Source organism: Tachypleus tridentatus, chromosome 8 (assembly GCF_004210375.1).
Source record: "Tachypleus tridentatus isolate NWPU-2018 chromosome 8, ASM421037v1, whole genome shotgun sequence".
Taxonomy (NCBI): domain Eukaryota; kingdom Metazoa; phylum Arthropoda; class Merostomata; order Xiphosura; family Limulidae; genus Tachypleus; species Tachypleus tridentatus.
The window spans coordinates 8,774,089-8,789,826 of record NC_134832.1 but is presented as its reverse complement, the minus strand read 5'-3'; the positions used below and the strand labels follow the sequence as shown (position 1 = coordinate 8,789,826).

General features: G+C 35.0%; 1 protein-coding gene and 1 long non-coding RNA gene across 8 annotated transcripts in view; one reads left to right on the top strand and one right to left on the bottom strand.

The window, feature by feature from the left end:
* The window catches only part of LOC143258494 (arrestin domain-containing protein 3-like), a 70,932-nt gene that overhangs the window by 32,311 nt on the left and 22,883 nt on the right, over positions 1-15,738 (bottom strand). For 4 of the 7 annotated variants that reach the window (XM_076517547.1, XM_076517546.1, XM_076517544.1 and 1 more), the window contains one exon: positions 2,608-2,680. Coding sequence is in view for 3 of the 7 variants with exons in the window: in XM_076517546.1 (XP_076373661.1) it covers positions 2,608-2,680 (73 nt within the window). In the remaining 4 variants the exon portion in view is untranslated. Of the gene's footprint in view, positions 1-2,607; positions 2,681-3,068; positions 3,438-15,738 lie in introns of those variants that run through there. The other 3 variants (XM_076517549.1, XM_076517550.1, XM_076517552.1) reach the window with 3 other exon arrangements.
* The window catches only part of LOC143258495 (uncharacterized), a 61,440-nt gene continuing 61,365 nt past the window's right edge, over positions 15,664-15,738 (top strand). Inside the window, exon 1 of the long non-coding RNA XR_013032319.1 lies at positions 15,664-15,732. This is a non-coding gene — a long non-coding RNA (uncharacterized LOC143258495). The remainder of the gene's footprint in view (positions 15,733-15,738) is intronic.

Below are 15,738 nucleotides of genomic sequence, written 5' to 3'. Positions count from 1 at the left end.
ATACAGGTACCCAAACCCGGTTTTCAGCGCTATACATTCCCAGACTTACCACTGAGTAACCAGGGGCTGCAACAAAGAACTGTTTTCGAATTTATTCTTGTTCTAGGAACTAATTTCCACTACAAATTTCACTAGTACTGGTCTAATGCAGTTGTAATTTTCTCTGTTTTTGAATGACATTGTTAGACTAATAATAACCATTCCCGAACTTGAATTAGGATAGTATTTATGGAAAGTTTATATTTTATATCTGAAAATAGACGAGATCGTATACTTCAAATTCATTATAGTTAGTTTTACTATATAAATTTTAACACTTCCACATATACATATCAAATAAATTTTATTTCTGACGACAGTACAGCGTATTTCAGGGCACGTAAAATTATGAATAAGAAATAATATTGAATTTCACTTATACGTGGGAACCCTACATAGCGAAAAGTAGATTGACCTGTTGTGTCTACGAGGTCTGTTCAAAAAATACGCGAACTGTTTGAATTGCGCGGCTCCAGTTGGTTCCAGGGGAATCCGCTTGGTGTCGCTAGGTTCGCACAGATCACCTGATTACGACGCCATTTCCCGATTGCAGATATCTTCATTTGTGTATTAGCTACGCGGTTTTAAGTGAAGTGCGATTTTTTCGTTTGGCGGATTTCAGAATGAATGACCTGAAGGAGCAACGAATTGCTGTGAAATTTTGTGTTAAACTTGGAAAATCTGCGACTGAAACTTTTGCTATGCTTAACACGGCTTACGGTGATGTTGCTATGAAGCGCATGAACTTTTTAAGGATGGTCGACAGTCCATTGAAGATGATGAGCGTCCTGGACGTCCTTCCACGTCAACTGACGACCCACACGTCGACAAAATCAACACCCTGGGTGCGGACAAATCGACGTCTGACTGTCAGGGAGCTTGCTGAAGAGTGTGGGATATCAGTTGGATCTTGTTACGAGATTTTGACCGAAAAATTGAAGATGCACCGCGTTGCTGCGAAATTTGTGCCTCAGAACTCGTGAGTTTTTGGCCAAACACTCGATCACTATTCTTCTCCACCCCCCTACTCAACTGACCTTGCTCCTTGCGATTTTTTCTTGTTCCCCAAACTCAAAAGACCCCTGAAAGCAAGAAGATTTGAGACGATTCCCGAGATTAAGGCAAATGCGACGAAGAAGCTGGAGGACATTACAAAAGAAGCGTACCAGGACTGTTTCAACAAGTGAAAACACCGTTGGGATAAGTGTGTGCGTTGGGGAGGAGAGTACTTTGAAGGGGTCCCAGACCTGTAACTTCTAAATAAAGGACATTTTGTTTTATTACGTCAGTTCGCGTATTTTTTGAACAGCCCTCGTACTAATCATGCATGCATACACTAGGGCCCTCTTTTTGGTTTGGTTTGTTTTAAATTTATCGCAAAGCTACTCGAGGGCTATCTGAGCTAGCACCTCCCTAATTTAGCAGTGTAAGACTAAAGGGAAAGCAGCTAGTCATCACCCCCAACAGCCAATTTTTTGGTTACTCTTTTACCAACGAATAGTGGGGTTGACCGTATCATTATAACGCCCCCCACGGTTGAAAGGGCACTCTCTTTTTGAAAACACCAGTAATTTAGAACATTAGAATTATTTAATTTTTATTTTTTAACAAATATACGTGTTCAAAAATATTTCATGAAAAAAAGGGATTTTATGAAACAGTTCATCTTGACCGAATTGCGATAAGACACATTTACTGATATTTTAATAATGTTGTTTTGAATTCAATACTTTCATATTTTTATTACACATTTTTAGACAGTGTCAATAAATATTTTACTGACTAAAATACAGAAATACCCAACAGAATGATGTAGCAAAAATTACAACGTTAAAAATCAGTTTACTATTTAAACAAAAAAACTGGAATTACGTTTTCTTTCATTCACATTAAGGGCCCAACATAATAAAAGTAAAAATCAGATAATATTTTTTTCTTGTTTTGTTTGTAGCTTATACTTGTAAGAGTTATTGTCAATATTTTCAAATATCTATGTTTAGTGACAACAAAGCAATGTTGAATTGTTCAGTTATAACTTGAAAACAAAAACAAAAAAACAATGCAGTTTAACATCTATCCCAACTCAAACCTTAGTTGTGAAATCTTATTTTGTTTTTTACTTCAGTGAAAAAAAAAAGGCTCAATGAGAAGGATTGGTTGGGTTGGACCAATTATGTGGCCTCCACGTTTGCCAGGCAACACTCCACTAGACCTTTTTCTTTGGAGATGTGCTAAGGGCATAATGTATCGCACATCAATAGCAAACATCACTGAGCTAAAGACGGAAACTGAATATCGGTTAGACGTAATGACAAAGAGATCTACTGACATGACAGTAAAAACCGTTTGAGTTTAGTCACAGTATATTGAAAACTGAATGGATATATTTATTTCGTTATTTAATTATTATATTTTAAAACAGCAAAAACAATATTGGACCACTCTATACGTTAAAAAAGAACAAATAAAAATGTTATCTAAATAATGCTAACCTTAATCACTGTCAGAGTATGATAATATGTACCGCTGCTTATTTAAATAATATTACCATATATTATAAGTACTTACCCGGATGGAAGCTGGAAAGAAAATGGGAACTCATGATGACCTTCTGCTAGTTTTTCCCGTCCTTCTTCAGAATCTGGTTGATTACAATGAAATATTAAATTTACACTCTTTTTACATTGTTAGAGAATTTTAATTTTTAACGCAGAAACATAAAATTCAAAATAGTTATTTTAACAAACACAATTAAAATAAAAGCTATAACGTTGACATTTCTAAAAGTTAAAATAAATCATGATCTAAAATTATTACATTTTCTATAGATAACTATATTTTAACTGCAAATTAGCATCTAAATTCTATCCACTACAAGGTGTAAGTAAAAAAAATTGTTACTATACAATGTAATAATAGTATGCACTAAAATATCCTATCGAATAAATCACGTAAACTAATTACATTAAATTTACTTCTACACATAAATAGGAATAATTAATATAATTATTTATGAAAATATACTGAACACAATAAAGTGAAGAAATAAGCCTGACGTCACATTAAAGTCAACAAGAAGATCAATCCAGAAATGAAGTTGTTAAGCACTTGTATTAAGCTGCCTTCTAAGCAAATTATGATTTTTTTCCTTTTGCAACTAGATTCCTAGAAGTTTAACTTCCGATACAATGTGGAATAACTGGGAACAATTCACGACGTTGGTTTCCCTACAAAAACCTTCATTTACTTGAGATAAACTGGATTGTTGCCCTACACCGCTTCCACCAGTGACAGCATCTGCTGTCACGTGACCCTGTCTGGAATAACTCTGACGCTGAACAGGGGAACTTCAAGTTCTCAAACAACTCGCACTGCCTTCAACAAACAACTTACTGCCAAACATTCTTCATCCTACAAAAACACAACTGTGTTAACATACCTTACTATTTCTTCCACCACATTCCATAATGTTCAGTAATATAAATAAATGTTTATTGTACATTTGTACCTAAGTAATACACGTAGTAAACAACCCCAAAATTTAGCCTCAAAACTTTATATATAAACTTAAATGAAGCATAAAAGTATTTTGAACAACAAATATTCTTTCAGTTTTGTTCTCTATACATTTCATTTTACGCTTTCAATTTTGATAAAAATCTCAGAAGAAACGACCTTTATAATATACATATATATATTTATTTAACCAATTTGCTTTTGCAGCCTCATCAGGATTACTACACGCAACTGTTTGATATTAGAATAATCGTTCAATTTTAAATCCGCTTCTAATGTTCTATTTCTCGAGTCTGCCGTAATGTACGTGTAACAATCTATCTATAAATTATCAGGTCATCCCTTAAGTAATGTCCGATGTTACGTTCAGAAAAAGAGAAAGGATTTCAAATGATTTTAATGTTATTTAATCAATAATTCATGTTTCATTATTATCAGTTACTTCCTGCCAATGATTTACAGGCTTCTGAACGCCACTTCTATAAAATTGTTGGGGTTTGGGGAAAATTAATATAGAGAGGGTAGTTTGACATATTCATGTGTCTCAAGCTCTTTTCCATCAAAATAGTTCTGCAAACTTTGGTATAAATGATAATCATATGGGACAAGATCTGGAGAATAAGGAGAATGTGGAAGTTTTTCGCAGTCTAGCTCTTCAGTCTTTGCAAATGTGATCCTTTCTGAATGTGGCCGTGCATTATCTTGGTGTAACACAACACCTTTACGATTGATCAAAGCAAACCTCTTTTCTTTCAGTGCAACACTCAAGCACTCTAACTGTTGACAATAAAAGCCTGATGTAATCGCTACATTGAGTGGCAGCAACTTAAAGTGGATCACACCAACAATATCCCACCAAATGCTTAACAACACTTTCCCTAGGGTGGTGGTCCATTTTGGGCTGTGCTTTAGCCAGTTTACCTTCACTAAGCCATTGTCTGCAGTGCTTAACATTTTTTATAAGATTTCCATTTGTAATCTCCAATCACTAATCTGTCCAAAAAAGATGAGTTATGTTCACGAGAGTGAATACAAATGTCCACTGTTGCTCTAAGGTTGGCTTCTGTCAAATCATTGGGAATCCATTTTCTTAGTTTTGACACCTTTCCAAGCTGTTGCAGATGACAGTAAACTGTTGAATGGGTTGAATTAAGCTTCTGAGCTAGTTCTTCAACTGTTACAGCACAATCTTCAAGTGCAATCAACACCAAGTCATCATTAAACTCAACAGGACGACCTTAACGTGGCGCATCACTGAAGCTGTAGTCACCTGATCTGCACTTCTGAAACCACCTTCGACATTTTTTCCCCTTTGAGGGACTCCCTACGATAAACACCTATTCGTGTAGTTTCTGCTGCACGATTGCCTTTTTTAAAACTCACAAAGCATTATATGCCAAATGTGCTCTTCAGACACATCCATCTTCATAAGGGTTTATTTAATTAATAATCTGGAAAAGTAGAGTTGGGTTAGTTGCTTTTATTCGTCTGTATATTTTTATACACGTCCTAATACATATTTTAGTCATTAATGCCTTCTACAAAGGTAGAAATGATGATGTACTTTCTGTATTAAAGTTTTGGACATTGCTTCTGGGATGACTTTATATTGTAACGGTTTCATTGTTGTTCTAACACTAACTACACAGCTATACCAACGTATTACATATATTAATTTTATATGAGATATTAAAATAAAAGGAACTACAATATGTTTTAAGATTAGCTAAAAAAAAACACAAAGAGAAAAAGAGAAACTGCTAAGAAATAATTACAAGTGGGAAGGATACAAAATTTACTGGCAGTATTAAAAAGATATTACAAGACTGTAATACTCCAGAGTATGCAAGTGTTTAATTGAAAGTAAAAGTGTGAAATGTATTGGTATGATGTGTTGTTTATTGAACAAAATCATGGCTGTTTAGTTATATGTATCACCCATTCTGTTTATCTTTTGATTTTTGTCGTTAATAAGTAGTTCCACATTTTTTTCTTTCAAATTTTGGTTTCTGTAATATAGAAACTTTAAATGGGTTTTGGTTTATTCTGCACGTTTGGGTTTCCTTGTTTGTATAGGAAGCATTTTGTTGGAAACATTTTGTGTTGGTCACACGTATATAACACTGATCCGATCCGAGATGAGCGTGTGAAAAGGTCTTCCGATTTCTCCTATGTACGAGTCTCCACATATTACAAATGATTTGATAAATTACGTTTTCAATGTGGCACATTTGTCATGCTCGATCTTTTCTGGCGTAATATTGTTTTTGACACATTTTGTTTTTGAGAACGAAGAATAAACTAACATATCTTTTAATGTCTTACACGTTTTGTGCTTTACCAGTTAAAACACTGTAATAATAATGGCCATTTTTCGATGGGCTATTCCATTTAGGTAATAATCTCAAAAAGTTGGAAATATTTATTAGCATCGATTTCATTGAATGGTTTTTTTTTTAACATGTTAAGTTCAAAATTGTAATACTGCCTTTGTCAACTGGAGCCGAGTCTAATTTCCATTTCTTTCAACCTAATTTCTTTCTCGGCTTCGATACGAGTATCTTTTCGGCCAAAAGACATTTACTTTCTTTTTCAGCTTTGATACGAGCTTATTGAAGCTCGGCTTGTTTAAGTTTTAGCTGGATCTCTAACTTATCTTTATCACTCAACTCCGACTGGCTAGTGGAAACACTAGAAAGTAATCACAATTGACTAGTATTTTGATAACGTTTTTTTTTTCATTTTTCTCATTGATGATCTTTTAACCTTTGCTTGTTTGTTTAATTTCGCGCAATGCTACATGAGAGCTATCTGCGCGAAGTTTCCTTAGTGTAGCAGTGTAAGACTAGAGGGAAGGCAGCTAGTCATCACCACCCAGCGCCTACTCTTGGGCTACTCTTTTACCAACGAATAGTGGGATAATAACGCCCCCATGGCTGAAAGGACGAACTGTTTGGTGCGACGGGGATTCGAACCCACGAACCCCGGATTGCGAGTCGATCGCCCTAACCACCTGGCCCTGCTGGGCCAATTTCTTAACCTCTAATTCTAAAATGTTGGTAATTTCGAGCAATTCAGCTTTGTTATACATTTCTAGTTGTTCGAGGGAGTGTGATTAAAGAAAATTTTGATAATCAGACATGATCAAATTTTGTTGGCACTGATAAATATAAATTGAATTAATATTTTAATTTTAAATTCAATCATATATATGCAAAAACGGCTCGTTTGGGTTGAGAAAATATTTTACATAGAAGAGCGAACAACGTTCGACCTTCTTCGGTCATCGTCAGGTTCACAAAGTTACCTCTTTCTCGTTGATAGTAGGCGAGTTTTTCACAGCAGAAGTTAAACGGTGTCGTCGTAGAAACACTAACGTCCGGAATTAATCGGCTGAAGATAAACGGTTTGTCGTGTTCGAAATCCACGAACGTACCAGGTATAGTGTCGGTAATTTATTGAATTTCCAAGGTTTGTAGCATAACAACTGTAACATACCAGCAATAGTTATTGTCTCTGAACACGTCGATTTATAAAGTTTAGATTTTACTAGATATCAAAACTTGTTTATTTAACTGATTTTTACCAATAATACGCCATGAATTCATTTCATGAAAGATTTTAATTTTTATTCGCTCACAAAGGAATTTACTGGCGTTTAATATCCTCGATTCCAATTTTCTGCCTCTTTCGCGATGACGAGAAACTCACTTGAAGTAAAAATATATCTCAGGATGGCTAGCATGGGTATTAACACTTTTACTAATAAAGCAGAGAACAACGTTTCGACCTTCTTAGTTCATCTTTATTAGTAAAAGTGTTAATACCCATACTAGCCATCCTGAGATATATTTCTGCCTCTTTGTTGGTCAAGCTTGATTTCGAAAAAAAATTATTTATTTCAGTTAACTATGAAATGCAAGGTCAGAGTATTCTATATGGTGGGGTTCATAGTATTTACCCCGTCATTTTTAATGAACTTTATGCTAATTCACTACAAAAGTTGCAAACAAACGACATCAAGTTTATGAACGATATAATGTATTGATTTAACGTGTCTTCTGTTTATTGAATTTCACGCAAAAGCAACTTGCTAAGTCTTAAGAAATACGTATTTTAAACTATTATACATCGCAAACTAAAAATGCAAATTAATATAATCATGAAAGGGCATGTTAATCATTGATGGGAAAATATTTTTATATTAAATTCTAATGCTGAAAAATTTTGGGTCAAGTTGTTTTTTCTTCACTCAGTATTTATTTACTTTTGTTCTCGAGTGAAAAGCATTTTCTTTATAAATTATGTTTTGAAGTTACGCAGATGTTTATGCATATTAAATACAAGAAAAATATGTTCCATCAAACCACAAAAATTAAAATATATATACTCTTCAAAACAAGAAACGCAAAAGGGATATTTTTGTTATTTTAAAAAGAAATATATGTAATAACGTTACAAGCTCAGAGTATGTGATGTTACACGTGTTAAGGCACTGATTGTCAGACCAAAATGTAAATAAAAGTTATGCACTTTGAAAACGGAGGAAAACATCGGATTTTTCGCCAAAACGCATGCGTGTCCAATAAATTTGTTTGAGAGATCTGCATGTTCTGCAAGTGCAACATGTGCAAAATCCCTATAAAAGTGACGGGTTCTCGGTTTCCATAGCTCAGTATTCAGCCACCGACACGCAATACAGTTACGCCAAGACTGACTGAAGCACAACGCAACAACGCCATTGGACGTTGGAAGCAGGCGAATCTCGATCAGATGTTGCCAGAGCTGTGAATGTCCACCCAAGCACCATCACAAGGCTATGGAATCGTCACCAACAACACGGATTAACTCGTGACCGTCCACGATCTGGCGGACCTCGTGTGACCACGCCCGCACAAGATCGCAATATCCGGTTACGTCACCTTCGGGATAGGACCACCACTGCGACGTCTACTGCCTCAATCATACCAGGGCTGCGTAGGATTTCCGATCAGACCGTACGCAACCGTCTACGAGATTCTTAGGCCCCATGTGCAACCCATCATGGTGAACGTCAACGACGTTTTTCAACATAACAACGCCCGTCCTCACACAGCCCGACTCACCACTGTCTTCTTGAGACACCACAACATCAACGTTCTTCTCTGGCCCTCCAGATCACCAGATTTAAACCCCATCGAACATCTTTGGAACGAGTTGGACTGACGTCTGCGACGGCGACAACCTTAACCGCAGACTCTACCTCAGCTTGCAGCAGCTTTGCAGGCTGGGTGGACAGCCATTCCACAGGATGTGATTCGTCATCTCATCCCTTCCATAGGCAGGAGATGCCAAGCAGTTATTGATGCTTACGGGGGGCATACTCGTTATTGACGTTGAGTGAAGTTAAACTTCACCTAGTGAGCGTGGACTTCGCCTTTGCAGACTTTGGATGTTCAGCAGTGAATGTGCAAAGTTTCACACGTCATACAGAACTACCCGGAATAAACTTGTTAACAATTTGTCTCATATTTTGCCTTTTGCGTTTCTTTCTTTGAAGAGTATATTATACTACAAAGGCAAAGTATACTGAGTAGTGTGATCTACCACAACAAATCGTACAGAAAAATAAGGAGCTTTAAAATATAAAAGAGAAAAGAATTACAAGCAGTAAATAACCATAGCTTTAATAATTCAAATAACATCCTAAGTTCAAAACAGCACGAACCAAAATTATAAGTACGTCTACTTAAGAACGGAGTTATCTTCAAAATTTATCTCTTCTGTTACTCTACAATTCACCTCATTTCTTGAAAGAAACGTTCATTTAATTAGTGGTAGCCGTTTTTCGATTTCAACCTCTACTACTCTCGGCATACAGAAAATCACACCATAATCACGACTGAATAAAATACCTAATCTTGCCTAATGATTATAATTTAAAAAGCAAAGCTAGTAAAATTACCACTTATATTTTGAGAAAGGGGTTATTCATCTACCGCGTTTCACTATGTTAAAATTTGTTTATGTGCGCGCAAACACACAACACACATCTAATTTCAGAAGCTCAAGATAAGCGTGTACTGTCTTGTATTAATTGCACAGGTTCTGATTTACACCCTTAAAACTTCTGAAAAATCAGCTTCTCCCAAGCTATCGAGCAAGCTTCGCGGAAAAAAATTAAACGTCTTGGTATGGAATTTCTTTTCAATTTCAGAGAAAAGTTACTTTTATTCAGAAGATCCGAGAAGTACGCAGGTTTCTCGTATGATTAAAAGAGTAACAACGTGTGCTTTCTAAGTTTATCAAATTATGCAAGATTAAATTAGGAGGGAAGTATGAACGACGACACCATATGTGAAGGGGACGAGTGGGTGTAGAAACAGCACTACGCATTTCGAAAGGGAAAGTATTTGGAAAATAAATCCATTAAGTGCGAGTTTAAAAACCTTTAAAACAGCAGTTATAATTTATCAAACACTTAATTGAAAACCACTTTCAAGTATTTTACGCAGCTCTGTACACTTTAAAGCATATTTCTCACATTTTGAAGCAACGAATAAAACAGAACTATTTTTAGTGTAAAAAAATCACAAAATATTATACAGCAGTTTAAAAATATTTTTCCCCAACTTTTAATGTTTATGTTCTTATCTAAGGGAGTTTATGAGTTCCACTTAATTTGTTTGATTGAAGATATTGGGAGAGGATTAGGCGAAGAATGAGAATGGAGATGCACCTGTAAGGTCATCACAACATCACTAACTTCCGCCGTCTTTATCGCTATAAAAGATGTACGCTCAGGATTTTCCTTCACTTTAGCGCCAGAAGGGCCTGCTTTGGGTTCCTTGGGTGTTGTTTAATAAATAGTTATGGGTTGTTTCCATTACTAGTTGCAGTTTTACCTTTAAAATTTCTCTGTAGCATGCCAAAAAATTTATAATAGTTCGTTTCACCTTTGCAGATCAGTCCGAAAGGATATCATGTCTAAATAATATCGATTGCAACTTCGACATGCTGAAACATGTACCTGTACTGTGAAGCATCTCTGTTGAGGATAATCCTTATCATTATCACATGTATTTTCTTCTTCAAAAGTACATTTATCTAAATCAGCAAGATCTTCATTGGTTATAGGCACACTATATGACTCCAACAGCTCTTCGACATTTCCCACTACTTCCTTAAGTTCATTTCTTTTGCTAGTTGCGTCATTTTACCACTTCTGTGTAAAGTGTAACCGAGCCCTTCAAAATAATGCACTGCATCAGGATATAATTTCTTTCCACACACTGTTCAATATATGGTTCAAAACTGTCTCAGGAAGAACCAATCAATAGAATTAAAAAATCTCAAACATCTTCCAACATTCTTTGGCTGTTAGTTTATCGTTGCCATTAGTTTCAACAAGTTTCTCGAATTTATTTTTCAAATAACAAGCCTTAAAGCACGCAATGACACCCTGATCCATTAGCTGCATAAGCGATATTGTCCTAGGTGCCATAAATACAAATTTTATGTTCGAACACAACTGTTCAAAATCCAGTTTGTGGGCACTTACACGAGAAGAATCTTGAAATTAAAATTATTTTCCTCATAGTACTTTACCATTCCTAGCAAAAAACAAACACTAATGGAAAACCTGTCTCGTTATCCAGACTTTGTGAAGGGATTTCCACACTACAGGAAGCTGGGATTTTATAACATTTTTCAGAACCCATGGACTTTCATTTCTGTACACGAACAATGGCTTTAGTTTCTTGTCACCATTAGTATTGCTTTCTACAAGAAGAGTTAGCCAATACTTCGAGGTCTTGAAGTCGAGTGCAGTCTTCTCATTGATAGTCATGTATGTTCTATAAGGCATGTTTCCAATGCAGCTCAATTTCGTCAACATTAAACACCTGTCTAGAATTATAGCCACCTTCTTCAGTGATTTTTTGTTTCTCCAGTGGACAGTCTTCATCATCATCCATCGATTTTTGTGTGTTCAGAGGTGATCGATTCTAGCTTGAAAATATCTAGTGGGCTTTAATGGTTGCTTCCTATTGGTCTACGTGCTACTCGCTTGTGCTGGTCTGTACAATGTTGTTCATATGTGACTGCTCCGTTTATGACAGCGCTCCTCCAGGTTGGGTGGTTTAACGTTTCTGCAGCATCTACGTTGGCACTGGGCGAAATTCTACGTTCATGAAACTATATACATCATGCTTGGAATCTATAAAAACATCCACAGGTAGCCTTGAATGAATAAACAGCATCTAAGGAAAACCAAACTCCTTTTTAAAATCATCATATAAGCTCAGCACCTTCTCCTGAGGTACAAATGAGGGCTAAACTTACTGGCATGTTCTTGTTGTGAAGACCCTCAACGTAAAACGCCAGCAATCGTTTGATTTTTCTATGCTAACATTTCATTGGCGTGCCATTTTAACCTCCAAATTCATTAAAGAGTGCTTAGCTTTACTTTCTGTTTAATCAACATTGTTCACTGTCGTGAGCACAGTTGTTGGAGGAAGTTTAAAATGGCGCTCAATACATCAACCGCATATTCGCCATTTTTACTGCGCTTTATTATTTCCCTTTTAAGATCGAGCATAATGCTTTTGCTTATCACCCACACAATAAACACGCCTATTACACACCAATCATACAACACGAGAGAACACACGGGAAATCGAATAAGCCTGTTCTTTCCCTGCTTTTAAATAACGTAGCTCAGCATTTGGGTGATTACATTCAAAGTGTTATTAAACTATTTTTGTTTATGTTCTGCCAATTAGCTTAACATAAAATATTGGCTAATAATCCATATTAGTATATAAATTTTATGTTCTTAATTCTATGAAACAATATTTTAAAATATCCTACATTTACCCTAGTGTTACACACCTTAAACATTAGCTATCTTATCTTCTATCTTTTATCTATGACCCTCTAATAAATATGACATTATAAGTAAATTATTTACTATAAAATCGTCATTGCTTATACAAACCATTATTGTTATAGCTTTCAGTTTTGTTCGGTTACAGAATTACAAAATACAAGATGAGACATCTTTTGCCACACCTACCGGTCACATCTTCATTTTCAGGATTTGTTAATAGTTCTTTCTTATGCTTAATTATATATTACCTATAACAGAAAGTGAAGGTTTTTATCTATCAAATGACATATTGTATAACATCACGTTCTGAACAAATAAACGTCAAATTTACTTATAATACTTGATAAATGTGTAACAGCTCTTATCGCAGAAAGCCGGACGTTTTAGAATTAGGAGTAAATGACTACTTTTTGGATGTTATTAGGATATTTTCTTTGGTACATTATTTAATTGTATAAACACTGAGTGCTTTACAACCAGTAGTAGAAAAAGTGGAGTTAAGTGTCATCGACATTCAAAAATATAACTTTTTGTATGTGAAAGACTGTTAATTTTCGTGAAAATATGCACACTACATTTAAGACTAGAAACAGCAAATCTTTAAAGATCTTAAACGAGTACAAATAGATCACGCAGTCGGTCAAATTGACCTAGCCCATGTTGAGAAAGTGGACTGAGTCGAAAACTATTAACAACGCAAGTGTGGGGAAATTTTACGTTGTGTCCCTCAAAAAGTCAGTGACGTAAGTGCGAAACAAAATACGTATATCGCGACAAAATATAACCTTTTTGTCCTTATATTATTAGTAACAGTCCACCATTATTATCTGATGAAAACCTGATTTGTAAACAACAAAAGTAAAATCTATAATTACAATACACTTAACGTTCATGGCTTAACAGTCGTTATTCATAAAAATTAACCAAAGCGCCTACACCACTACTATGCATGTTGTATCCTAGCCGGCTTGATAAACCCTGTATTAGAGCAAAGGCTTTGTCTGCACTGGATATGGCAGATGTAGTGTACTAACATATTATAACATATACTTCTTCACATTCTCTCACAACTTCTTCGAATTATGTCAGATAGATTTTAAGGTTAAACTTTATTTGGTCAAGAAAGTAACACTTTGATGTGTTTATAAGCATATCTTCCCAACAAATTAAAATGTACGTCAAATACAAATGTTGAAACACAAACAAATTTTGGAAAAAAGCTATAAGGAATTCAAGTCCTTATAGTACTATAAATTAAATAAAAAACATTGCAATGTTGTGGTATTTTGTTACTATTTGAACGTCGTGTTTTTCAGTGAATTTCAATTTTTCTACGTTTTATCTGACTACTAGTCGTCCCTAATTTGGAACAGTTAAGCTAAAGAGAAAGTAGCTAGCTCGAACAGTGGGAAATTGACCATTACTATTAATACAGAACAATGACATTAAAGTACAAAAAGCTTATATGTAATTTTCTCCTTGACATCATTTTAAAACATGAAATGCGTTTAGGAGTAGATAATATATTTCTTATGTGCAGCAACAACAATTTGAAACCTCACGAGTAATAAAACTACAAAACAAAATTCACACTGTGTGAAGTTGTTATTCAGAGATGGTTTTAATTTTTTTAAATGTACAGTTTCTTAATTCTTAAATATCAAAGTTATATGCAGTGTAGGAAGTAACCTCGTGATTAAATTAAAGTCATCGTTGAATCACCTTGCAGTATTTACGAGTAATATATTAACAATATATACAAGCATATACGCGTAATATAAAGTAATATATTAATACCCAACCTTTACCATACTCAGGACCACAGTAAGATTTACACTCGATATAAGAAGCGCAGTAGCGTAACTTTGTTCAAAAGTATGGGGTGGAAGTTGCTTGTAGCAAGAATATGAATGAGGGCATTTATTTAAAATAAAAAAATATATTTTGCATTCTAATAAGAAGGAAGGATCATATATTATAACAAATGCGTATTTTAAATAAATTTATATTTATTTTTCGTTACTTCTCTTAAACCCCATAGCTGTCATACGGCTTCATTTTCAACGTTTTAATGGACTGATTTTAAAACATTTGACAAACAACCAATAATAGAAGTTCATTCTGATGAATTATTGTTATTATTTCAAAGTATGCCGGATTGATAAACCTATCACAGCGAGAATGCAATGTATGTTGGTACTGATTTTACCTATATGAACGACTCCCCCACTTCTCAAACTTCACTGATCATTAGCGTTACAAAAAACAATACAGTACCATACGTTTCTGGAACTTGCGTTTGTTTGTTTTCGAATTTCGTGCAAAGCTACACAAGAGCTATCAGGGCTAGCCATCCCTAATTTTGCAGTGTAAGACTAGAAGGAAAACAGCTAGTCATTACCACCCACCGCCAATTCCTGGGATACTCTTTTACCAATGAATAATGGGATTAATCGTACATTATAACGCCCCCACAGCTGAAAGGGCGAGCATGTTTGCTGTGACGGGGATTCGAGAACGTAGTCAAGGGTAATTTATAACTGTGTGCTAGCATTCAGTTGAAGATAGTCCGTGTTATACACGACTGTTTCCGTCAAGTTTAATACGAGTGTTAAAGTTAATTATTTTTCGAAGTAAAAGTTTATCGCAATTCTGTATACGTAACTTTTAATTAATCATACGTTACGTAAGTCAATAGCTATGAACTAGTGAATGTTATATTATTCATGTTATTACATTATGTTACTAGAACCTTCCGAGTTTTCTCGTTGTTTTAAATATAGTATTTCCCGGCGTCGAAGACGCATCCCCCAGTTTGATTAGCTAAATTTTGAAAAAAAAGAAAAAGAGATAAAGAGATAAATCGCAGCACTTCCAATCTTACCAGGATGTCTAGTGGATTGTTTAGTGACTTACTGTGCATAAATCATCTTGCCCATATCTCGTTTTTTTTCGGAGCTATACACTTATTATATACATTTACCTTATTATTAGTGTATACCTTATATTACCACTGAAATATCTGTATTATTAGTGTATACCTTATATTACCACTGGAATATCTGTATTATTACCGATAAAATGCTCTTTTTTTTTTGTAGAAGCCATAATATAGACTGTGTTAAAAACATTTGATTCAGCTGAACTGTTACACAGAACTCCTACAGAGAACAGGTCTGTGATTGAAATCGTTACACAACAACTGAGCAGAACCAAAACAAACTTACGATATTTTGCAAATGGTTGCCGTTACAGAGTACTGTTTTCGCAATCTTACTTTTCATATGTTCTTATCAAGGTCGTTTGAGGTGAGC